Below are 25,813 nucleotides of genomic sequence, written 5' to 3'. Positions count from 1 at the left end.
AAAACATTTTAAAGTTAAATCATTATTTTTTAAAATTCTATTACCACATTATTCAAAACTTTCTTGGTATCTTTAAAATGATATCAATTCACTACCGTCCAATAGATTTTTCAATATTGACTTCATTTTAAAAACCAAAATAAGAGCTGATTTTCCTATCGCAAAGCTATCTCCTCACAACATTTAAGTTTGAAATTTTAATGTTTAAGAGAATGTCAAGTCTTAATAAAGTCTGGCCCTCAATTTATATAAACTGACATAAGCCCCAGTCTAAGTCTTCCTTAGACTTATAAAAGAAGCCTTATATTTCCTTATAGAAGCCAACTGTTTCCACAACTTACATATCAAAGATATTTATGAACCATATACATAAAATTAAATATGGAAGCAAACAGTATTCTTATACAAAATGTAAATTAATGTGCTTTAGATTACTTTCTACACTTCTTAACCTGTATCATTTCTAGTTTACCCTCAATAATCTCAGTTCTGTATTGGGGAAAACTCTAACCTTAATATTTTTTTCCATTCATTAATTTATTCTAGAAATGGGAAAAGAGTGCTGATTATTGCCAAAGACCAGGTTGTTTAATATTTCCATTTTAAAGGCCTGAAAAATTCTCAAGTCACTGTTTTTCCACCAAGACAAAGTGAAACAGCAATAAATTAAAATGTAGGCAGCCTGAATTTGGTTGCCAACTATAAAGAAGATGCCATTCAATTTCAATGTGAGGAAATAGGAGGTCATATGTAAGTCCACCTGAGAAGCAGCATTACCTGGTAGCTAAAAGAGCAAGGCCTGGCTTCAAGCTGCTCAAGGTCAAAATCTGCCCTACAACATGCCACATGCCAGACCCTCGGCAAGTTACTTAACATTTTAAAGCTATTTCTTTGCTCTGTAAAAAAGAGGATAATCATGTCTATACCTCAGGACTGTCTTACAAATTAAATGAGAAATAAATGCAAAAGCACTTAGCAAAACATAAGACATATAGTAAGTGCTCAACAATTATTAACTATTGTTATGATGTGAGGACAAAATAATTACTTATATTCGTAATCCAAATCACCATACTGGAATAATACGTACATTTTAAAAATGGATTTCTAAAGCTAATTGGATTTTACTAATTTATCACTAGGATGTGTGTGCTCTAAAAATTTCTGAAGATGAAGATCTAATATACTATTATTATTATTCTCACAGTGTCAAGGCTTAAGGTCCACTTTTATGCCTTTAAAATTAAAAATACCCCCCCACTCCCCACACACAAAAGGCATATAAAAGACAGGGATAAAAACAAAGAAAACAGATAGTCTTCCTTAAACTTCCAAATCAAAGCATTCTGTATTTGCTTTATGGTAATGAGAATTTTAACAATGATGATGAAGTATAATATAATGACTTCATTTATAAAAGGAGAAAAAAACAACTTGCAAGCTTCTTTATACATAATCCAAAATAAAATAAAAAATATGTAACATACTTTGGAATTACCAGGAGGATAATATATTTTATGAAGTACTACTGACATTGAAATATTATATATTTAATATATCTATATAAAAAGGACTCAAAGTAAGTCTAATAAAATGTGGTTACGAAAAAAATGGAAATTCAAAGAAGAATGAAATAATTTGGCAAAATGAGTACAACCATTAAATACTTCCATTCACAGAGTTTTAGATCTAGACTAACACTTGCCACATCACCATCTACTAACAAAATTACCGTACATATACATTAATTAAATAAGACTGCCCAGCAACACACAGCAATACCAAATGGCCAAAAGAGTGGGAATATTTTGATGCTTTAAAGAAACAAATTTTAAGGAAACATTTCCTCACCTATTATCAGATGGCAGAAGAGAAAGCAAGGCCAAAGCTGAAAGTTTTCTTCTTTCAGGCTGGGTAATGTTGTCCATGCGATCAACCCACATTTCGATCATATTTCCCAAAAGTTGGTCCATCTGGAAAAAAAACAACAACCAGGTGGCATCTCAAAATATGTGAAATGCTATTTACCTGTGGATAAGTACTGTTAAAGGTTAAAACCTCATAAAGCCTGGTTAAAGTTCAATTCCAGAAAACCACAGAATTGGAATATAAGAATTTGGAGCAAGCTTTGAGCTATACAGGAATAATTTGAGCAAACCAGAAATCGACTCTAATTAACTTTGAGAGCCAACTAATTCTGAGAACTAAACAGACTTGTTCAACTCAGGTAAGCTGAGGTGTCCAGTTGTTTGGTCAAATACTAATCTAGATGTCGCTGTAAAAGCATGCTGTAAATGTGATTAACGTTTACTATGATTTTAAGTAAAGGAGATTACCCTAAATAAAGTGAGCTAGGCTTCATTCAATCAGTTGAAAATCTTAAGAGCAAAAACTAAGGTTTCCCAGAAAAGAAGAAATCCTGACTCAAGACTATCCACCAACAGATGAATGGCTAAAATGGATGTGGTACATATACACAATGGAATATTATTCAGTCATAAAAAAGAATGAAATCTTGTCATTTGCAACAACAAGGAAGGGCTTAGAGTATTAGGTTAAGTGAAAAGCTGGACAGATAGAGACAAATACCATATGATTTCACTTATATGTAGAATCTTAAAACAAAATAAAAAAAATAAAAAAAAATAAAAAACGAAGTGAAACAAAGAAACGCACAGATAGAGAGAAAAAAATTATGGTTGCCAGAGGGTGGGGCTAGGCGCTTCAGCAGAAAAAGAAAGGGGATTAAGAAGTACAAATTTCCAGTTATAACTCAGAGGGATGTAATGTAAAGCATAGGGAATATAGTCAATAGTATTGTAATAACTATGTATGGTGACAGATGGTTACTAAATCTATTGTGGTGATCACTTTGTAGGATATATACATGGCAAATCACTATATTGTACACCTGAAACTAATATATGTCAACTGTAATAAAATATATATATATATATATAAAAAGACTGTAACAGAGAAATCCTGCCTGAGTTTTCAGCCTGTCCTACAAAGTTATAACTTGCCAGTCCCTACAATCATGTAAGCCAATTCCTTAAAATCTCTCATGTGTGTGCAAGTTCATGTGTGTAGATTTTTATTTTTTCAAATAGTAAAAAATGTAAAAACCATTCTTAACTCATTGACTTCACAAACAGAAGCAGCAGGCTGGATCAGACCCACAGGTTATACTTGGCTGACCCTGGGAATATGTACACAGGGACAGAGCGAAGATGGAGCAAACATCCCTGAGAAATACATAGTTCCCCAAATTATAGGATCTCCTGAAAAAGATCTAACTGAAGCTTCGGGAACTGGGCTGAAATTATCCAGGAGTTTATTTTTAAGTTAGAATAAAAAAACGATTAGGAATCAACTGAAGGAAAAGTGAGAGGTTGGGAGGGAGTGTTCTAGGTAGAGGGAATAAAAGCCTGTATGCAGGACTCAGAAGGAAGGAGAAAGGTGTTTCCAAGAAACTGAAAAGTGTTCTGAGCAGTGAATGGCTGGATCATGGAGTTCTAAAAGGAGGTGAAGAGATACGGCTCAAGTATAAAGAAACCATATTACGGTGGGCCTTTGTAGGCAAACCCACGTTAGAGAGTTTGAATTTAATCCTAAATGTAAAAAAGACACTGAAGAGATTTGAAACAAGGAAATGATAAAAATCATATGTATATATTAAAACTTCAACTTGGTTGCTCTGAAGTAAATAGTCATCAAGAAAAATAGTCAAATATACGGTGATGGAAGGAGAACTGACGCTGGGCGGTGAACACATAATGGGATTTATAGATGATGTGATACAGAATTGTACACCTGAAATCTATGTAACTTTACTAACAATTGCCACCCCAATAAACTTTAAAAAAAGAAGAAAAAGAAATAAAAAAGAAAGAAAAATAGGAACAGGACAATAGGAATAAATATTGATGATCATTTATAGCAAATCATGAAGCAATAAAAACTTCTGCATTATTTTCAGAGAACTAATTTCTAAAATCAAAGTATTTCTAAAAAATATAATTAAAAGATGATGGGGTTTCTTTACTTTAATAATGTTGCCAATTTCTACCCAGGCAGGTGCAGATACAAACTGATCATGCTGATACCTATTAAATAAATATTAGGTGGTGCAAAATAATTACGGTTTTTGCAATTATTTTTAACCTTAAACTGCAATTACTTTTGCACCTACCTAATACCTACTATAGAAAGAAAGAACTTTATTTCCAACTGGTTCCACCACTCTTTTATAACTTTAAAGAATGTAACTTATAAATATATCTTCTATAAAAATAATTTTATAGCATATAACTCCTGCAGAAGTAGAATAAAATGTTTAGGCAAATGATCTTTTTCCTCTCTAAATGTTATCTTCTTAGTCTACTTGTTCAATATACAAAAATCAATTTCATTTCTTTTCACTACCAGTGAACAACTAGTAACTGAAATTCTCAAAATACCATTAAAACCTAGAAATATCTAGGATAAATTTAACAAAATACGTGCAAGATATGTACAATGAGAACTACAAAACATTGCTGAGAACACTAAAAACATCTCACTAAATGTACTGTTTATTGTGGATGCTTGTGGATTGGAAGACCCCATACTGCTAAGATTAAAATTCTCCCTAAATTAATCTGTAAAATCAACATAAACTCATTCAATATACCAGCAGGAATTTTGAGGGCTTTTTGGTCTGTTTTGTGTGTTTTTTTGTAATAGTTCGCAGGCCAATTCTGCTACTGATATAGAAATGTAATGGACCTAGAATAGCCAAACCTATTTTAAACAAGAACATGGATGGAAGATATATACTATCTGATTTCAAGATCTATAATAATGCTATACTAACTCAGAAAGTGTGATAGCATAAAAATAAACATGTAGATCAATGAAACAGAGAAGAATTGAAAAAAGATGCACATATAAATTGGTCAATTTATTTTTTATAAAAGAACCAAGGAAAGTCAATGGGAAAAAGTCTTAGATAAATTATGCTAGAATAACCTATAACACAAAAGTATATATGTATATGTGTATATGTGCACACATACGTATTCATATATGTGTGTATGTATATGTCATATACCTCATACAACAATGTTATTAAAGGTTTAAAATATAAAAGTTTAAATACTATAAGACTTTTATAAAATCATTATTTCACCAAATTATTTCCAATCTTTATCTGGATAAAGACTTCCTTCTATTTAAGGAGACTGATTCTTACCTCCTGATTAAATTTATGTGCCATCTCAGTAAGAAGTGAAGAAAAGAAACTAGTGTTTTGTAGCAGGACTCGACCCATGACTCCGAGATACGTTGACATCACTACAGGATACCTCTGTACAAATAAAATACAGCACATGGAAAACTGTGTTAAGGTACAAGTATAAACAATTATAAACAATCATGACATAGTAAGTAACAGTAGGGATATGAAATAGCAATATTCTTCTTAATTCTGCTTCTATACTAGAGAAGAACAGAAATAATTTGACCAATAGCATTTTTATGCTACTTTAAATGCTCCTAACTTACATAGTTACATGGATCTATTTAAGAGCTGGACTTAGAACATAATTGGTGTTTCCATATATTCAGTATATAACAAAACTAGCCCTCTTTTTTCCTATTCTTTGCTTCAAACCTTTGTGAATGAATACACATACTATCTCAAAGAGATGATATATCAAAGGAAATCTATACTTTCCCATGCGGACCACTAAAAAAGCAAAGCTGTATGACTACCTGAAATTTACTTTACTTCCAAACAGTCAAATATTTTTAAAAGCTTTCCTTTTATATATAACAATGAAGATTTAATTTTCCAATGAAGAAGAAAAATAATGAAAACTAGAACCCTAGAGTCCAATATTGTCCTTAGAAGCTTAAGAAAAATCTTACCTCCCCTTCTATAATACCTCTGAAAACACAGGGTAGAATCGGTTGAAACATTTGCGGGCCTAATACTGGGTTCACTTTAAGGGCATTTTCCACAACCTGAAAACCAGAAACACACACTGGTGATACTTAATGATGCAAGTCAATGCTTTAGGCAAAACGCAGGTAAAGAAAACATGTATTAAACATCCCATACCAAATCTGAGATACAAGTGACTATATGAGGTATTTAATATTCAATTTTACAAGATAATCCACTAAAAATTGCAATTTGATATAAAGTGTAGAATTCTTAGACACAGCTATACACCTTATATAAACTGTATATAATCACATGTAGGTATCATGTTAATGTAATTCTTATGTTTGCATTTTAAACAAATAACCCTTAGAAAGTGTTATACTAATAGAGGCAGCAAAAGGCATTTCAAAAGTATCAGCTTTTAATAGTGAAAAGAAAAGTTAGTAACAACTGTACACAATATCCAAAAATAAATCTACACTAAAATTTATTAAAAATTGGACATTAAAGGGCATGTTGTATGTATACTGTATATTTACTAAGTGAGAAATGATCTTGTTTCCTTTGATATAATTAACCATGAGCATTGATTGTTACATGTGAAAATCATGAAATATAAATTACTTTTATGTGATTAAGATGGGTTCCCCCTATAACAAAGATAGCATAAAATTCAAAGTGAGGTGTGATTTTCTGTTTATTTCTATTTGTGTTTTAGGAAGTGAGGAAGGCAGTGGTCAGGAAGCAGCAATGAGGACCAAGAAGGATCGTACACACTCCAGCCCCACTGCTCAAGAGGTAGGAATGAGCACAGAAACCATTTGAGAGAGTTGGGGGCAAGTGCCAGTCTCGAGGTAGAGCCAGGTTTCCCTTAAAACTTCGAACAATGTTTCTCAAGATTGACTACTGGCATCCTAAGTGGGACAAGAGTTTATGGTGCAGGACTATTCCTCTCATCGAGGGGCTTTTGGCATTATGTGCCAACAGTGCGCTCTAATCACAATGACAATCAAATACACCTCCGTGCATTTCAAAACATTCTCAAGGTAAGCAAATAGTACCCAGGAATGACGTTTTCTAATTCTGAGCAAGAAGTAAAGCGAATGTCCAAAGTTTAAAAGTATAAACACTTTTTACTGTGGGTCAGACACTATACTATCTACTAAGAGGTACAGATCACAAGAGCACAATTCCTGATTAAAAGCAACAGGACGATGAGATTCAGAACATAACTATATCTGACCTCAATAAAGCTTATTTTGTTAAAAAATTGGATTTGGAATAGAGATGGGTAAGACATTTGGAATAAAGGCAGGGACGTAGATAAGCTAGTCCACTGAGAGAGTCTCAGAGGTAGATGTCACCAGAAAGACTATTTTATCTACAAATGTAAAGGCCATCTGCTGATTTTTAGACACATTTATCTTCGTTCCCTCCTGAAACCCCCACTAAAATTACAGTAGAAGAATTTTAAAGGGATGAGGACATAATTTTGAAAGGACAAAGAAAATGAGAGCTGAATATAAGCTACAAAGAACTTCAAGGGGTAACTGACTTAATGAGATCAGAGATAGTTGAAACCTAAGGTTGCAATGGAGAAAGCTGAGAAGCAACTCGATTTACATCATATATCTTCTCCCTACCTCACCCCACCAAGAAACACAGAAATTAGCATAACCATATACCTTTGGAAAGGAAAGGAAAAGCTGAAACAAAGACTGGTTGAATGTCTATTTAAGAAACAGATTGCCAGAGATTCCCAAATCTGCAAATCTGGGCAACTGATCTTCCCCATCCCAGGAGAAGGCTGTATTTTCTTTAAAGGGTCTGAAAGGGTTTCCAGACTAAACGGAACCAGCAGTGCTCAGTACAATTAGTTAAAATATACCTACATCAGGCACATCATTGTAAAACTTCAGGACACTAGGAACAAAAAACAAGCTACAAGCTTAGGGAGGAGGAGCAATGAGGAGTCAGCATGGTTTTGGAAGAAACTTCTTTGAGAAAATTAAAGTAATAAAATACTTGATGGGTCAATATGTCTGAACATATTGAGCATAGACAACTGGCAGAGAATTTAGAGCACATAAAAATTTACACCAGAAAAAGTTAACTCCAAGGATTACAAACGTTTGTGCAGAAAAGAAATAATCACATTTTAGATCATGACTTAAAATATAAGTTCATTTAAATGTATCCTTCAATACTAACCATCTCTCTGTCACTATGTGTTTGCTTTATACATAAAGGTATAGTTACTATTGTGTAAAGGATCCACAATATTTCAGGGCTAAAATGGAGTCTTTGTATTCAAAAAGGTTAGGAAGCATAGCTAGGAAACAGAAGATTGTTTCTGAAAGATTATGCAGTTAAATGCCATTATTAGACTCGGAGGCAGGGGTTGTGGAACAGGATCAAGAGAAATTTCAGGAAGTAGAACTGACAGGAAATGGAAAACACATTGAACAGTTGACCAAAGGTGAAGAAGTCTGGGATTACTCTTAGTTTTCATGTTTGGTCGGTGGGTATAAATTATGATGCCGTTAACAAGGAAGTTTGGTTTTGGACATGTTGAACTTGAGGTGCCGGGGGGAAATCCACACAGAATGGTCCGATGTTATTTTCACACACGTAACATTTTACAGCCTACTTGCCAAGGAAGATACTGAAGTTGTGACTTAGCAGCCAGAGTTCACAAATGGCAGTACTTCATCTTTTCTTATGGCAGGGTAGTATTCCACTGTGAGAACATGGGTGGACCTTGAGATTATCACGCTAAGCGAAACAAGTCAGACAGAAAAAGTCGAGAACCACAGTACTTCACTCATATGTGGGATATAAAATTCAAAGGAACAAGACAAAGAAACAAAGGTCATAAACGCAGACAAGAGTTTAGTGGTTACCAGAGGGTAAGGAGGAATGGGGGCGGTAGAAGAGGGTAAAGGGAGTCAAATACATGGTGATGGAAGGAGAACTGACTCTGGGTGGTGAACACACAATGGGATTTATAGATGATGTATTACAGAAGTGTACACTGGAAACCTATATAATTTTACTAACCATTGTCATCCCAATAAATTTTAATTAAAAAAAGGGCAGAGTTCAAATTACAACTATTTCTATAGTGAAGAAAGTTCTCCCATAATGATTAAAATCCTACTGAATATTTTGATCAGCAGCATAGTTTTCACTTCTAAATAAAATTTTGAAAAATGCATCTATGATTTCAGTGGTAACACACAATTCTATATATTTGAAGTGAAATGCACGTACACCCAGATTGCCAAACAACTCCAAGAAGGAAATAACACTAAAGACAACTAAAGTAATAATAGATAGCTAAAAGCAAGGTATTTTACAGAGGTTAATAGAATTTAAATCATAACTCACTTTTGTTGGGAAGGATCATTATGTTCTCAAGGATTTTAGCATAGCTGATGTGTTTTAATCCACTTAAGTTTTGTTTTAATGCTCAAACTGTCCTATCATTAGCCAGTGGGAACTCCTTCAACTTAATTCCTGCACCTTTGACAGAATCCCACCTTCTCTTGCCTCTAGTACAAAGAGAGCTTCCCCGATTATTTTGTGTATCCCTTGCCTGTGCTCTGGAGTCAACCAGCAAGACAAATATTTACAGAGCACAATCTAGGCTCTGGGGTGCTTGCTGCCAGTGGATAAATGGCTTTTAGGTCTTTGCTTAAACAGCATCAGGAAACTTCTCTTCCTGAAAAGCATATACCACAAATTCACCAAACCAATTTAAAATTATATCATTTTACATAACTTCTTCAATTTTATATTTCCATTTTTCTTCTCTTATATTGAAAAATACCAAATTCTAATACCCTTATTTGCTTCCACTATATAAATAAATGTCCACATATATACACATAGGGGTTTCAAAATAACAATACCAAAATTACTAATAACAATAATACTACTGAATGCAAATTATAATTTCCTTGTGTCTATTTGTGTTCTAATGTTATATCCCACCAGGGAGGCACATGTAAAATACTATGAGAAATATTTCAGATTGTATGCCCCTACATAATAATAGTTATTAGATTCAAATGTTTCAGCTTGTTTTTTATCTTTAGGAACTGCTTTCAATTCATTTTAAATCATGTAGAACATCCACATGACTCCAAAACCAAAAGTACAAAACTGATACACATCCTGAAAGATCTAGCTTCCATCCTCTCTCCCTCTTCCCTCGACATAACCACTTTTATTAGTTTCACTTATTTTTCCATTGTTATGCTGCACTTTTTAAAGACAAGAAACTCTAAACACTGTTCTTTGCTTATAGTCTCAAAATCATTTTAAAACTGTCTACAGAAATTGTCTTCGTTCCTTTTTAAAGCTGCATCGTACACCTCTGTGTGGCTGAATAATCATCCAATCACATGTTATTATTTTTTATCAGCATTTTACTATTACAAATTGAACTTCTGCACTTTAGTTTTAATCCATCCCTGTTCTGAATATACCTGGAACAGACTCTGTTTTTTTTAGAATCTCTGTCAAAAATGTAGGTTTTTAGTTTGTGCCATGCACTCAAACAGTTTTAATGAGTTAGGCTTACACTCTATTACAAAGTGGTCAAGAGCATAAATCCTGAAGTCAGAATGCCTGTTTATACCACAGTCCAATACTTACTAGCTGTTCGACTTTGGACAAGGTATTATGGCTTTCTGATTTAATTTCTCATCAGTAGAAACTGGGGGAAAAAAGTACTATCATCATAGCTTTATGTGAAGATTACACAAACTCTATGTTATGTGCTTAGAAATGTGTAGCATATAGTAAATACCAGGCATAGCTATTATTATTATAGAATAAATTATACCTCAAAAATATTTGTACAATCTTAAATAAATCTTATCACAAAGAATGAAAGCAACCTGGCTCATTACTGCTTGATAAGACCATGATAAAAACTCTGAGTTGAATGTATATGTATACACAAATTTCAAATTTATAAAAAGTTTAAATTTGGGTATTTTTAGAATATAATTGTATTCATCTAGATAACTTATTCTGAGTCACAGAATACAAAAGCCTATTTTTGCTCTTAACCGTTTGCTCTAAAAGCACGCATACTTGTCTGTCTATCCAATTTTCATAACATTGTAATTTTCTGCTTCAAAGCACAAAGTCACTTCCAGATACTGTCAGAAATTAGTGTAACAGTGACATTTAATCAAAAGTATATTAAAAATGTTATATAGTGTACTATATTGAGAAACAGTATCTGAGATATTAAAAATGAAAATAATGAGCTAATATTAAAACTATTATTATAGCTTTACTAGAACTCTGAGAAGAGGAAAATGTCCCAAATTTTTAGTTATCTCAGCTTTCAAGTATAAGCATAAAAGCACCACTATCCTAAAATATCCCTTCATATCAAAAACACAAATTTATTCATGATTAGTATATTCCAAGTGTTTAATGCCTATTTAATAAATAATAAAATACCGTTTTGAGATTTCCAATCAAATATACAGGTATGACTGTACCGATGTTCATATAAAAATACAGCCTTAAAGACATGCTACTACACTACCAAGTTTTATTTCAAGTATATACCTCCTATTAATGATCTCCTACTGGCATATTTACAGAGAAATTGGTTTAATCTGTAACTTACATTAAATGTTACAAATGTTTTAATATATATTTGGATGACAACTGATTTCTGTTCATTCAATCAAAAAATATTAAGTACAACTGAGGGACAAATAATGATATTACCTTCTTTCACTTAAAAGGAAAAAGAAGCAAATCAATTTTTTCTAGTAAAATTTTAAGAATAATGTTGTGCATTACATAACTTTGGAATTTTTAAAGTCCAAATAAAAAATTTTTAAAAGACTGTGTTTCTCTGAAAAGCAAGAAAGAATACAATTAATTTTAAAGAGCCAGCTGAGATATATAGTTCCTGATAAAGAGTAAAGCTCTATCATTGTGTAAATCATTTACTTAGTTTTAAGGAAACTTAACTATGTATTCTTTAGTTCAAATAAACATTTATTTAGAAGAAATTGTCAAAGGAATAGGTAGAATAACTTGGTTTGTTTTATTTTTCTTTCAGCCAAAGATGTTAGCAACCAAATAAATTATTTGGCCTTACAAGTATAGTAACCTGTTTTATCCCAAGTGCTTCATACATACAAACTCATGTAATCCCCACCTTACCCTAGAAGTAGGTAAAGTTTTCATCCCCATTTTACAGATGGGAAATGAGGAGCAGAGATTAACTTGCTCACCTCACACAGCTGTGAAGTAGCAGAGCCGATATTCTAACTGTAGCAATTTTGCTTCAGTCTAGAGTATTACCAGCTATGCTACATTGCTTTGAATTATTTTGCAAGAACGTAATTTTTAAAAAATGGTAAGAGGAAAGTAAATATTCAACTTAGGACATATCCTAAAAACTCGCCTCATTTTCTGAATGAATTTTACAATGTCCATCCCATATGACTCAAAACAAGTTTTCTTTCAACAATTATTTAATTATAATATTACAGAAAAACAGGAGGAAAAAAACACTGCAGATTCATTTTTTTTTTTTTTCTGGGAGATGTTTAAACATAAGAAACAACCCCTTTTCTTCGTCACTTGGAATAGATTATAATTTAACATAGAGGATTTCAGATAATGCAGATTATCTGTACTACAGATTATTAAAAATCATGTAGTACAACCCCTAATATAACAAATGGGAGAATTTAAGCCCAGAATGTACTGAAAAACTATATAAGTAGCACAGCTGGGTATGTAAACCAAGCTGCAGGTCAAGGAGAGAATAACATTCCAAATGCACTGTTTGTATATTTCAGCTGGCATTTCTACTGGCTGTACTGGTAATCGTTGTGCAATCTTTAAAATAAGAATTATGGATTCCCAAGCTTCCATATTACTTACAGTATATGTACTCAGAGATAAAAGAACACATATTTATTAAACTTAGGATCACAGAAAAGCTTACAGTCTAGTAGGGGAGAAAGATATAAAACACACACACACACACACACACACACACACACACACACACACTGAAAAATCTATAAAGACAACATCAAAATGAAGGCAATTTTCTCTCAAATTTCTTCCACATTGCCAATCAGTTTTTCCTCAAATAGTTAGAATTAAGTCCACTGTGTCAATTCCTCGTTCTCTCCTCTACTTCCAGAGAAGAAACTATCACCAAGGCAAAAGATAAAGCTAAGACTGTGTTAGACAGATGAAGTTCCTCTATATAATTATGTATTGCCACTACATCAGTTTGGTAAGGACATAAATGCAATAAGAATTCACAAAAAACGTTTTAGTAAACAAGTCAATTATAACATTACAAATGTTACAATGTTTAACAAAAATTACAATGTTACTTCTAAGCTTTAGAGCTAGAATACTCTGAAATTACTACCAGTGAGGATTGATAGACATTTGGCAGTAGCCCAGGCCTCAAGTATCCAGAATCTCAACAAGCCACAAACACAGACTCCTGTTATTTCCTCTTCCAAGCCCACGTGCTTCTTGGTAGCAGTGGCTTAAGTTCTCAGCCTTTGGCAGCTACTCTAAAACAGAAACTGAAGAACCTATAAAATTAAAATCAAAGAGTTCTGCCATACTTTCACTCCATTTGCCCTCTTTTTAGCTTACAACAGTATTTGGTTTTAAATTTCTGATTTCAAATATAAAACAGCAAAACTCAGAGAGTGTGTTGAGGACCGTAATAGGTTTGATAAACGGACTTTCTAAAAAAACTTCAGAATTAACCAAAGAACGTTTTATTTCAACTCTTGTTAAAAGCCTTTCTATATTATAATTCCCTTAAGGCCTCTGACATTCTAACTGAATCATCTTTAAGTATCAACTTAAACATCAGTAAGATATAATTCACTTAAGAATGAACACTGAGATGAATAATACCACCTCCCCCAGGTAAGTGCAGGTGTACTAGCCATCCTGCAGTGTACCTGGTCTCATACCGACAGACATCAGGCAGCTCTGACAACTTTGCATCCTTTTTGACTGACAACACCAAGGTCATATGCCAGTTACCTACATTCCTCACCTAACAGCGCATCTACAGCGAGCTTCAATCACTGTCATTCTTGCCAACTCAGAAAACAAACTCTTGCCCCCTTTCCAAGCTAATACCCTCACATACGCGCTAGATGTGAAATTCCAACCCTTGCATCATCTGGAACCATCTTCCCTTCTAACTGGGTCACTTTCATGCACAAAACCTACTCAGATCAGGTTCTCATTACTGCTCTACACACAAAAACTATCTTTTTACTTTTTAATAGTAAATTCTTGTTATGGATTGAACTGTGTTCCCCCAGAAAGATATGTTGAAGTCTTAATCCCAGGTACCTGTGAATGTGACCTTATTTGGAAATAGGATATTTACAGATGTAATTAAAATAAAATTAATCACGGTATGCCCATAATCCATTATGACTGGTGTCCTTATAAGAAAACAGAGATACAAGGAGAATGTCATGTGACAATGGAGGCAGAGATTGGAGAATGGAGACCAAGGAAGCCAAACACTGCTAGCTAACACCAGAAGCTTCAAGTTCAACTTCAGCTGACACCATTATCTACATAACTGTAAATACAGACTAGTTGTTCACTTTCCTCCCCCACCCCAAAAGAATGAATTACGTAAGGGCAGAAACTGTGGTTTTCCTATCATCTATGCCTAATAGAAGAAAGCACTGAGTACCAATATCTAGGGTTGGCAAAAGTATGCCCCTGGGCCAAATCTGACCAACTGCATAATTTTATAAATAAAGCATTATTGGAATACAGCCACACTCATTCATTAATATATCGTCTATAACTGCTTTCAATCTACAACAGCAGATATAAATAGCTGAGACAAAAACTGCATGGCCCACAAAGCCTAAAACATTTACTATGTGCTCTTTTACATAAACAGTTTCTTGACCCCTGACCTATACGGTAAATGACTGAATAACCAGTGATGATACCAAATACAACCAATTTGAGTCAAATTCACATACATATTAACCCAGATAGCTGGAGCTTTATATGTGTGTATGTGTATATAATAAATGTCTGAAGAATAGCACATAAAATATTAAAATGCTTGAGTAAGTTCAAACTAATCACTTTTATTAGATGTACAGTAGCTATCATTTTGCTTAATAAGAAAAAAAGACTTTACCATCTGAACAAACTTACCCACTTAGTCCCCCAAATATACTGTGGATTGTTGCTACGTTATTGTGATTAGTTAAATACATTTCTTACAATGAACCTCTTTGGGCAAATACTTTTCATTTCACTGGGAGGAAATCAAATAGTTTTTAGGATCTAAAGCAGTGTCATAATTATCACACAATAAATCCCACTTTGTTGTGATAGTAACACTTCACTTAAGCAGATTTCACATTTCACTTAGCACAGAGCTAAGAAATTAGTAACAAAAAAGGAATACTTTAACAGCTACATGCTCTCGCAAAGTCCACACATAAAGTATATATACGTGTGTATATATGCGTATGTATATACACCAAAATATACATGTAAAGATATATTTTAATATGTACACACTTATGTTTCTATGTAAATATATACATTTAATTGATGTTATTTATAACATATAAAGATAATGTACAACTCAAAGCCTGTTAATTCTTAATTATACACAACTATATATAATATATAAAGATAATATCTATTTTTAATCTGTAAAGATATAACGCATAAACATAAACTCAAAGTTTATTTGGTTGGTTTTTCCTTTGCTTTTTTTAAATTGAGGTATAACTGACATGCAACCTTACATTAGTTTCAGGTATACAATATAATGATTTGATGTTGGTTCTTAATTACACACAATCCACACAAACTTGGTACTCTGACTTCGATAGCCAACCCAAATTAAAAGTACCAAATATTATATAATGGGAAAATTTGATCCCAAAAGCAGGCTGACAAACTGGAGGGAGTAGAAGTACCAAATGTCACTGGCCTTTGGATAATTTATAGAAGTTTTTAAAGGCTTACTACACAAAGTAAGGTCTCGGGATGACGAGAACCTTCTTAGAAACATGGAATCTGAATTCTAACATCCTCACGTATGGATCTATATGCACATTCAAATTTGAGACCCCTGGTCCAGGTATCAGACCAACTGAACACTGACAAAAGAAAATATTTTGTCTAGAATTACTCTTCTCTTTCTTGACAATTATCCAAATCCAAATGAAGGTCCAATTTCAGAAAATATGGATGGAAAACTTATAGCTATAATCATTTAAAAGATGACAATACCTTGAGCACTTGAACTTGACCTTCCGTAGTAATTTCATTTAGCAGCTCACAAAAGGACTGACATAGACCTACTGCATATGTCTGAAATTCAATCAGAAGTCAAAATATACATGACTATATCTGCAATATCAAAAACCACATAAAATTCAATTTGGGACTTATTATAATAATCTATTTGAGAATTATATACTAAAGCTTAAATTATAATTCTTTAGAAAATTAGGAAATAAAAATACAGCTTATTGCTATACCGATTTTTATAGAAATATGAGGCCATGATTATTCTTAGAGCATATTTTCTGCGTTAAAAAACATAATTCATGGAACTGCACCACATCTGGGCAATGCTTATAGTTCCCCCCCCGCCCCCCACCAACTTAAAGTAATATAGATGAATCATTTACATTTGGAAAAGGTACCTCCTGACTTCATACAAAAACAATCAAAATAGTAACTATATAAATTTTTACAATGCAAAAACTACAACAACATACCTGTAAAAATTCTGTTGATGATAAAAAGATATAACCATTGATGATCTTAAAGCAGGTTCTGAGACTTTCTGAACTTAGTTCTGTCAAAATAATATTTTTTTTTTTAAAAAAAGGACAAACTAATTCATTATTCAAAATCAGTTTAAATAAAATGATTTATTTAAAAGTAAGTTAGCAACCCTTCTTTACAAATTTTTTCTACGTGGTATTCAGAATAGTAGTATATGAATATCTATCTAAAAACTGGCATCAATCTATAACTTAATGCTTTCCATATAATTCCCGCTAGTTAAAACAATTTAGAAAAAAATGTAAGCTCCTTTCTTCTTCCTTTGAGAAAAGACTACATAACCATTTGACCCAACCTTTGAAATCAAACTAAATTTCTAGCGTTAGCATGGCAAACAACATGCAACTGAATCATTTTACCAACATATTTTGACATCTGCTTAAATGGGTTCACTCAGTAAGCATTTACTGAATGTATACTGTGCTGGCCCTGAATATGCCACCCTAATTATGAAGAGTCCAGTCCCCATTACACTCCAAAAAATGACATTGTGTTTAGATATTCTCAACTGTTGGGTTTTGTTCTGTAAATCTGCTCCCCTATAAAAACCTAGACATTAAAAAAAAAAAATTCTTAAAAAAGCAATTACCAGAATTAACACAGGAAAATGATATTGTTTTTAGCTATTCTTTTTCAAGTGCAAAGTAGAAAACTATTATTAAAATTGAATATGACCAAAGTTCACACAGTGATATTTTACAAGTCTTATCACATACAGTACTAATACAATAAAATACAGAATATATAATTATACAGATCAAAACATGACACCAAAATATCTTGTATATCTAAAACCTGCCATTATTTATTGTTAATATTTAGAAATTCTATTCACTTGCAGTAAGACAGATTAAAATTTTTTTTTTCTGGCAAAATACTAGCCTAGGGATATCTTAGCACATGGGATATCTAGCTCACATTCTAGCAAAGAAACCATTCTATTTAGAGAGAACTTCCCATATAGTTTCATAAGAATATGACAACCCTACCTCTAGCTCAAAATGTATTTCAAAGGCATTAATTTCTAAACTTTAGGATTTAACAGATTAATTTAAAATGAGGATATGGAGGGGACAGTGTCTGACCAATTTGGTACCATGCTAACGAAATACATACAAAGAAATAAAGGCTGTCATCTAAATATTTTCAAAATCTCAGGATAAAGGTGTAGGCCTTTATAATGGATGAAGTTATCCTTATGAAAAATTCACATTATCTTTTTTCTCCTCAAGAAGAAAAGTTCTCTCAAGTTTGGACTTGTGCACATTGCTTAACAGGCCAACATTAAACAGCAGACTGGCAATATTTAAGTGAGTTGATATTTAAGTGAGAACTTAGAATGGCTACATTCCAGGAATATCAGGAAACATAATTTCTAAATCATCATCATCTAAAATTTATCAAGCTCTATGATGAAGAAAACATTATTTTAGACATACTCATCTTAAAAACCATAGCATCCATCTCTTCTTACAGATATTTTAAAAACTATTCCTGGATCAATGTATATAAGCAAATATTCATGTGATTAGTCTATTTCATACTTGTTCTCCATGCCTCCATCATGTGACATAGTTATCATTAAATTTTCTAGGATATGCTAGCATCAGAAAATATCAAATACTGATATTAAATATATCCCTAAAATTTATAAATTTACCCGCTTTGAGGTAGATTGAACCTGTTCATTGTATCTATGAGTTCCTAGTGACATTCTGAAGAAAAATTATTGTTTGGTGTTAGTAGCAGAACCATGTAATAGATCTGCATTTATTTGCAGACCTGTGAATAATTAAAGTCAAACGTTCTCAACCAGGGCAGTCTTCCCCTTTAGGGGACATATTGCAATGTCTGGAAACTTTGGTTATTAAAACTGGCATATAGTAGGCTGAGGCTAAGGAAGCTTAATCTTAAGATTCCCACAATGCACTGGACTGCCCCTCACAACAAAGAATTACCTGGACCAAAATGTCAGCAGCGTCCAGAATGAAAGCCCCTCATTTAAGTGCTCAAAAAAGTTTTCTTTCACAGACTGAGAGAGAGGTCTGAGGCAAATCAGTAGCCCATCAAAGTATCTAATTATGCTATGTGCATATATGGTTTATATCTATTAGTCAAATTATAATTTAGACGATGCTTTGTTTTTCTGTATTCTTTTGCTCCTATTTTTAATTTGTATTTTCTAATGTTACATTTGATTCTGTTAAGTTTCTGTAAAGGGGACAAAGAATAAATGATTGAATTATGCTACAGAAATTCAATAGGGTATCTATTTTTGTTTAACCATGCTAGTTAATGTTTATGTTTGGAAATGCAACTGTAATAGTTTATTCTATTTCAAATTCTGATAAAATATGAAGGCTAAAATGTGTGAGATCATCACGAAGGCAGGTGGGAAAATATCCCTTCCAAATTAGATAGGAAGTTACCGGCAGAAAAATTGTATTGGTCAAGGAATATTAGTTTGGCGTTTTCAACAACATGGACAAGAGCCAGTCAGATGTTTATCTTTTAAGTAATGAGATCTAAGTAAATTAACAGTATAAAATAGATTTAAGGGATTTTAGAACCAAATTACTAGAATTACTTTTAGTTAAAGCCTCTACTTAAAATATCTCCCATTGTACTTACATTTAGGGAAAAGAATATAAAATGAATTTTAGTCTTGGATTATTCACATTTAATTAACATATCCTAAAAATCATTAACTAAAGATCTCTTACAGTGTTCAATAATGATGGTTTTAGGTGTTTTAAATGAAAATGAGACTATTCCTGCCAGCAGCTTTATTTCTACTTAGTAAAAACAATAGCTACCATATCCATTAAATAAGTTTTTAAAAATCACTTATCTAATAAAGAATATGTTTAAACTAATAAGAAGAATTTTATTCATTTAAGAATATTTATTCTTAAAAAAATAAATATTCTGGTTGTACTTCCAAATAAATTTTAAAGTTCATCTGAAAATGTATATGCAAAAAGCTATGTCAAACAATATAAATTAGTTGTACAGTACTCAAAGAAAAATAAAGATAAGATTGATGTCATGGTATACTAAACATGCACAGCTATAACTGAACAGAGTTCGTTCATATTACTAAAGCAATTACACATACCACAATGAATAAAACAAACTATATATAATCTTTTTTTGTTTTGGAAAATGTAGGGAATATGTAATTTGATAGCACCCGTTATCATCTATATTCACTGAAACTATGAAATATAGAATGTTTTAAATCTTTGAAAATTAAAAGAGCTTAAATCAAATACCAATGATCACAAGGATGAAATTTCACTAGATATTATTCAGTTAAGTAACAAATCCTACACAGCCAGTGGTTGGGTACTTTTTCCTTTACAATAGTAGCAATGTTAATAGCGATAGTAGCAGTAATAAATACAATTGCAAAACACTTAAATCGTGCTTGCTATGTGCTAGGCGTTATTCTAAACATATGAAAGTCCTTTTTGACTCATAAGTACTATGTATCAACTACAAAGCTTTCTATGGTAAAACTATACTATAGTCCTTATTAATAAAATCTGCACTCAAAATAGTGTTATAAGGTTATAGCAGAGTTATGCTTTCTGATTATGTCTCTCCTTCCTCTCTCCTACTGTACTGTAAAAGCCAGGCATGCTGAACTTAAGGGGGGAACACAAGGTGATGTGAAACCACTGTCCAAAGTCACCATATGTGAAAGTGCCTGAATCCTGTTCGTGACAAAGTTGACAACAGGTCTGGGTTGAGGTTTCCATTCTTAGGTCAAGTATAAAGAAACACTGTGGATTACCCATAGTGGCAACTGTATGTGGTCTTCAATTAGCTAGAATAGAATTAAAAGGCTTTCACCAGAGTAAAGTAATGTGAAAGGACATTTCCTATTCTTTTTCTCTATGATGTCTTAAAGATGGACAAAACTTTTTCTAGCAATAAGTGGTCTATTGTCACTGTCTTCATCTTTGGGAATTTTTCCCATAATTTTACGGGAATTCTTGATGATAAACAGCAAATAGCTCTTTATTAGAAAACAGGGTATTTTGGTGTTACTGAGATCTTGTCTATTCTAAAGAATGGGGTAGAAAACTAGAAAAACATGAAAATGTGAAGGACTAACTAAGTTATCTAGAGACCATGGTCATCCAGCAAATGAGGAAAGATTTTTTTTTTAACGAGTCATAATTTTGTTTTAGTCCACATTTATTAAGTCTCAGAATGAGTCTACTCTATAGTACATCATTATAGCTCAGTAATGTTTCTGTCTCTAATAAAACTGCTCACTACAAATAAGTTCTCAGAAAAAACAATCTTCACATTATTACCAAAATAAGTATGCTTCATTTTCTAGCATTTTCCTACATAAACACCCTCTCTTGACAATATCAAACTACTCAGTAAGTATACCCAAAGTTCTAATGCAGGAATTAAAGATACTTCATGGATGAATCTTAAAGAATGGGGACTCTGAACGGAAAAGCTTAAATATTTTTTTACATTTTAAAACTAATGATTTTTTTAAATGGTAGTATTGTATAGACTAAAAAAGAATATAAGGACCAGTAAGTAGCACTGTATGCAATTCTTGAACAGTCTATCTGTTTAAATGTGAATCTGCATGGGTAAAATCCCTCACAAAACAACAACTCAACAAACAAAACATATTTTTTTTAATTTAAGAATATTCTGTTCTTGTGAATGGTTGCTGATATGTAACAGAAAAATATTAATTTTCTATTATCAATTATCATCAGACTACACGTTCACATTGCCAAAAACGTATCTAATTAGATCTCAACCAAGTGGCTAAAGGGGACTAATAGCTACTCCTGGCAGTGTCCAGTTCTCTGGTTTCATGTACCAAAAACTTTGCTTCAAAAACATTAAGCTTCATGATTTCACAGCTCATCTATAAGTATCACTTCAACAAACAATAATACGCTTCCCTAATATTTATTAATCTTTATAAGTGGTTCACATTGTAGTTCCTTAGCTAAGTCAGAAATATCTACAGAGTATATTTGTGAAAAACTGACAGCACAAAATCCCTTTGTAAAAGAAGATGGATAAAGCCATGGTATACAGAAGCAGTTTTACAATATAATCTTTTAAATACCATATAGAACTTCTATCAAACAGAAATTTTACCAAAGTTCAAACTTAATTTGTAAATAGTTTCCTAAGAACTTTTTTGTTTTTATTTAGTAATTTAGTAAATTAGCGTTTGCTCTTTAATGAGCTGAAATGATTCTTTAAAAAGTTACAGAGAAAAAAATCTAGAAACAATTGAAACACTATCCAACGTATCTACATATCTGTCAATATCAGGGACATCAGTAAAAGCAGAAGGTATAATATAAAGTCACCTATAATGCCCCAAATTATGGCTGCATTCAAAAACAGTTTATGCTTTAATACATACCAAGAAGTGGTGACATATTCTGAAATATACGAAGCAATTCTGGTGTAATACATGGGCTGTTTTCCAATGTCACTAACCTGGGGAAGGGAGGGAAAATTAAATCACTTTCTGTAACCATTAAAGCAATTAACAATAAACCTTAAATATATACATATACATAAAACAACTATCCCATCTAACGAAAGAAATAAAAACAAACAATACAGAAAGTTATCAAATTATCTTTCCAGAAAAAAATTACCAAACTCATCAAAATTAATAACGTATCTACAAATCATGTAATATGATTTCTATATACATAGCAAAAATAGGAAGGAAGGTAAGTACATACTAAAACATGTAAAATTATGATGATAGCAAAAGCATGATTATTATGGATTCGTCAAGGAGAGATAAAAATTGCTCATTGTTTTCATTTTCTTGATATAGTCTTCTGTCGCATGAAACTGATGTGTCCCTTCAATGAGACACTAGACTAATTAATTAGTAAAACAACTTACGTTAAATGTTTAATAAATATGAACTTAGTAAAACTTAATAAATATGAAAAGATCAATCTCACTCACAGTATTAGCAATCTGAAACAATCAATGTATAAAAAATAAAACTACATATATGGGTTGTGGTTTATCACAGAAGTGTGCAGTTGGTTTACCTCATCAACTCCACCCTCCCCCAAAGAAGTTAAAGAAGAAAAAACATGACTGTCACAATAGCTGCAAGAAAAGGGGGTGGGAGGTAAAAGTCCTAGTCAAAATTTAACATTCACTATAAAAACTCTTATCCAATTATAAATAGAAAGAACTTCCTTTACCTGATGAGAGTATCTACCAAACACAGAAAACACACATACTGATGATGTGTGGAAACTGTTCTCTGGAAAAACAGAAACATGCTTCAAAGAATATCCTCTATTATCTTATCTACTGTCCCATCTATTGCGTGTATGTATGTATGGAGGGCCTCTAACACGATATGCAACCAAGTTACGAAAAGATACAAGGGTAGGGGAAGAAAATTAAAATCTTTTTTCACAGAACATATGACTAACAGAAAAGAGAGGGAGAAAAAAATTCATAAACAAATTATTCAAATTCCTAAGAGAGTTCACAAGGTTGCTGAATGTATCGCTCAATATACTATAATGGCCTTCCTCTTCTCACCAGAAGCAGGAGACACAGATAGACATTTCATAAACATGGTAAGATGTGAAAACACAAAACACAATATTCCAAAATGCTGGTAACACAGTACACTATAAAGTACCAGTTGTTTACCCTCATAAACCAATGTCCATCATCATGAGAGTGTATCGTACTGAGCATTGCCCAGGAAAAGATCGAAATTTGAAGCACAGTTTCTACTGAATGCATGTTCCTTTTACACCATTGTAAAGCTGAAATATCGTAAATTGAACCATTGTAAGTCAGAGACCATCTGTACCAAAATCACCTGAATTTCTATACATCAAAACAAACACTTAAGATTTAAATGACGAGGTTATTAGAACCATAGACACAAAAATCTAGCATCATAAAGATGTCAACTCTCTCTAAATTGTTACACAGAATCAATAAAACTTCAATTCAAATCCCTACAGTGCTCTTCCTGGAAATTAGGAAGCTAATTCTAAAATTATATGGAAGGCAAATGACCAAGAACAAAACATCTCTCAAGAAAACAAAAAGTATGAGGGGTAGGAAAATATACTTGTTTTACCATATATGATTTACTATAAAACCACTGTAATTAATATTGTAAACAGAATAGAAAGCACAACAAACAGATCTTTTTGACTATGACAGAAGAGGTTCCAAGACTCAGTATGGAAAGGTGGACTACTCAATATTTCATGGTGAAATTGGACCTCTACCTCATACAAAATACAGGAAGTAATTCCAAGGCTCATATGAAAAGGGTACAACTTGACATTACAAGATGTCAGGAAGACATTTTTATGGTTTTAGGTTAGAGAAAATCAAATAAAAAGACATTTAAATATGACTACATTAAATTAATAATTACTATGCATCAAGAGGCCTCAAAAAAGTTAAAATGTAAGTCACATACTGGGCGAAGATTATTTGCAATACATGTAACTGACATATGAATAGTATCCAAAGGAATAATATCCAAAAGAAGAGAAAAATGGACAGAACACATGAACAAACATTTCACAGAAGATACAAAAGGTGGCAATAAACTTTATAAAAAAATATACATACATATATATCCAATTTGATGTGTAAGCAAGAAAATGTAAATTTTAACAAAACAAGGGACAATTTTACGCCCACCAGATTACCAGAATTTTACATCTGATATACCACATATTGACAAAGTTATAGAAAAATGCTGATAGGAGTTATCAGGTTGGTATAATCACTTTGGAAAACAATTATTACCTGGTAAAGAGATTATGTGTATATTATACACTTATGACCAAACCATTTCCACTTCTGGGCATGAATGTATATAGTGCATAAGGTCTCATACATTTGTACTAGGAGTTGTGTAAAAAAAAATGTTCAGAGTCACATTATTTGAAATTCAAACAAAATGCCAAATGAGTGAATGAATTCTCTTATGTTCACAGCATTAAACTCATTAATATGGATAAATCTCAAAATAGAGAGACAAAAAAGCAAGTTAGAACACATAAAATACAATTTACATAAAGTTAAAACACATTGTTTAGAGATGCACGCACATAATTTTTAAAACATTAAAACACAAGAATGAAGACCAAGGACTGAAAACAAAAATACGGGTTCGGCAGGTTCTCCCTGGCATGGAAGCAGGAGGATTCAACAAATATGCCACACACCATGAGCTTCACAGACGTTCTTACTGTTCCATTTCTCACCCCGGGAATGTAAATGGATTTTCATTTTATGTAAGTTATAAATAATTACAAATAATATGAGCTCCGTATTACTTTGTATCTACAAGTATAAACTATTTTGCAAGTTTTAAATGACAAAATCAGAGGGGGCGGGACACAGTGGAAGCCAGCCACCCACAAAATGAAGTACTTCCCAAGCGAACAAGCAATGGCATCTCTAGACACCTTGCCTCAATAACAAGATTTGATTCAACTTTTAAAGAATAAGATTTCAAACAACCCAATTGAAAAATGGACAGAGGACCTGGAGAGACATTTCTCCAAAGAGGACATACAAATGGCAAATAGACATATGAAAAAATGCTCAACAACACTAATCATCAGAGAAATGCAAATCAAAACCACAATGAGATATCACCTCACCCCAGTCACAATGGCTAACATCAACAAGACAAATAGTAACAAGTGTTGGAGAGGCTACGGAGAAAAAGGAACCCTCATACACTGTTGGTGGGAATGCAGACTGGTGCAGCCATTATGGAAGGCGGTGTGGAGGTTCCTCAAAAAATTACGAACAGAATTACCATATGACCCAGCAATCCCTCTCCTGGGTGTCTACCCAAAAAATCTGAAAACATTTATACATAAAGACACATGTGCGCCAATGTTCACTGCAGCTTTACGGTGGCCAAGACATGGAAACAACCAAAATGTCCTTTGATAG

General features: G+C 32.6%; 1 protein-coding gene across 3 annotated transcripts in view; it reads right to left on the bottom strand.

The window, feature by feature from the left end:
• IPO11 (importin 11) overlaps window positions 1-25,813 on the bottom strand; it is a 157,589-nt gene that overhangs the window by 51,500 nt on the left and 80,276 nt on the right. For all 3 annotated transcript variants that reach the window (XM_019743722.3, XM_019743732.3, XM_088796520.1), the window contains 6 exons: window positions 22,245-22,321; window positions 16,750-16,829; window positions 16,256-16,336; window positions 5,911-6,006; window positions 5,234-5,347; window positions 1,852-1,973 (listed from right to left, as the gene is read on the bottom strand). In XM_019743722.3, coding sequence (XP_019599281.1) covers window positions 1,852-1,973; window positions 5,234-5,347; window positions 5,911-6,006; window positions 16,256-16,336; window positions 16,750-16,829; window positions 22,245-22,321 — 570 coding nt within the window. The remainder of the gene's footprint in view (window positions 1-1,851; window positions 1,974-5,233; window positions 5,348-5,910; window positions 6,007-16,255; window positions 16,337-16,749; window positions 16,830-22,244; window positions 22,322-25,813) is intronic.

This window comes from Rhinolophus sinicus, chromosome 3 (genome assembly GCF_057876585.1).
Source record: "Rhinolophus sinicus isolate RSI-liver-muscle chromosome 3, RSI-T2T, whole genome shotgun sequence".
NCBI lineage: Eukaryota > Metazoa > Chordata > Mammalia > Chiroptera > Rhinolophidae > Rhinolophus > Rhinolophus sinicus.
This window is presented reverse-complemented; position numbering and strand designations above follow the sequence as displayed.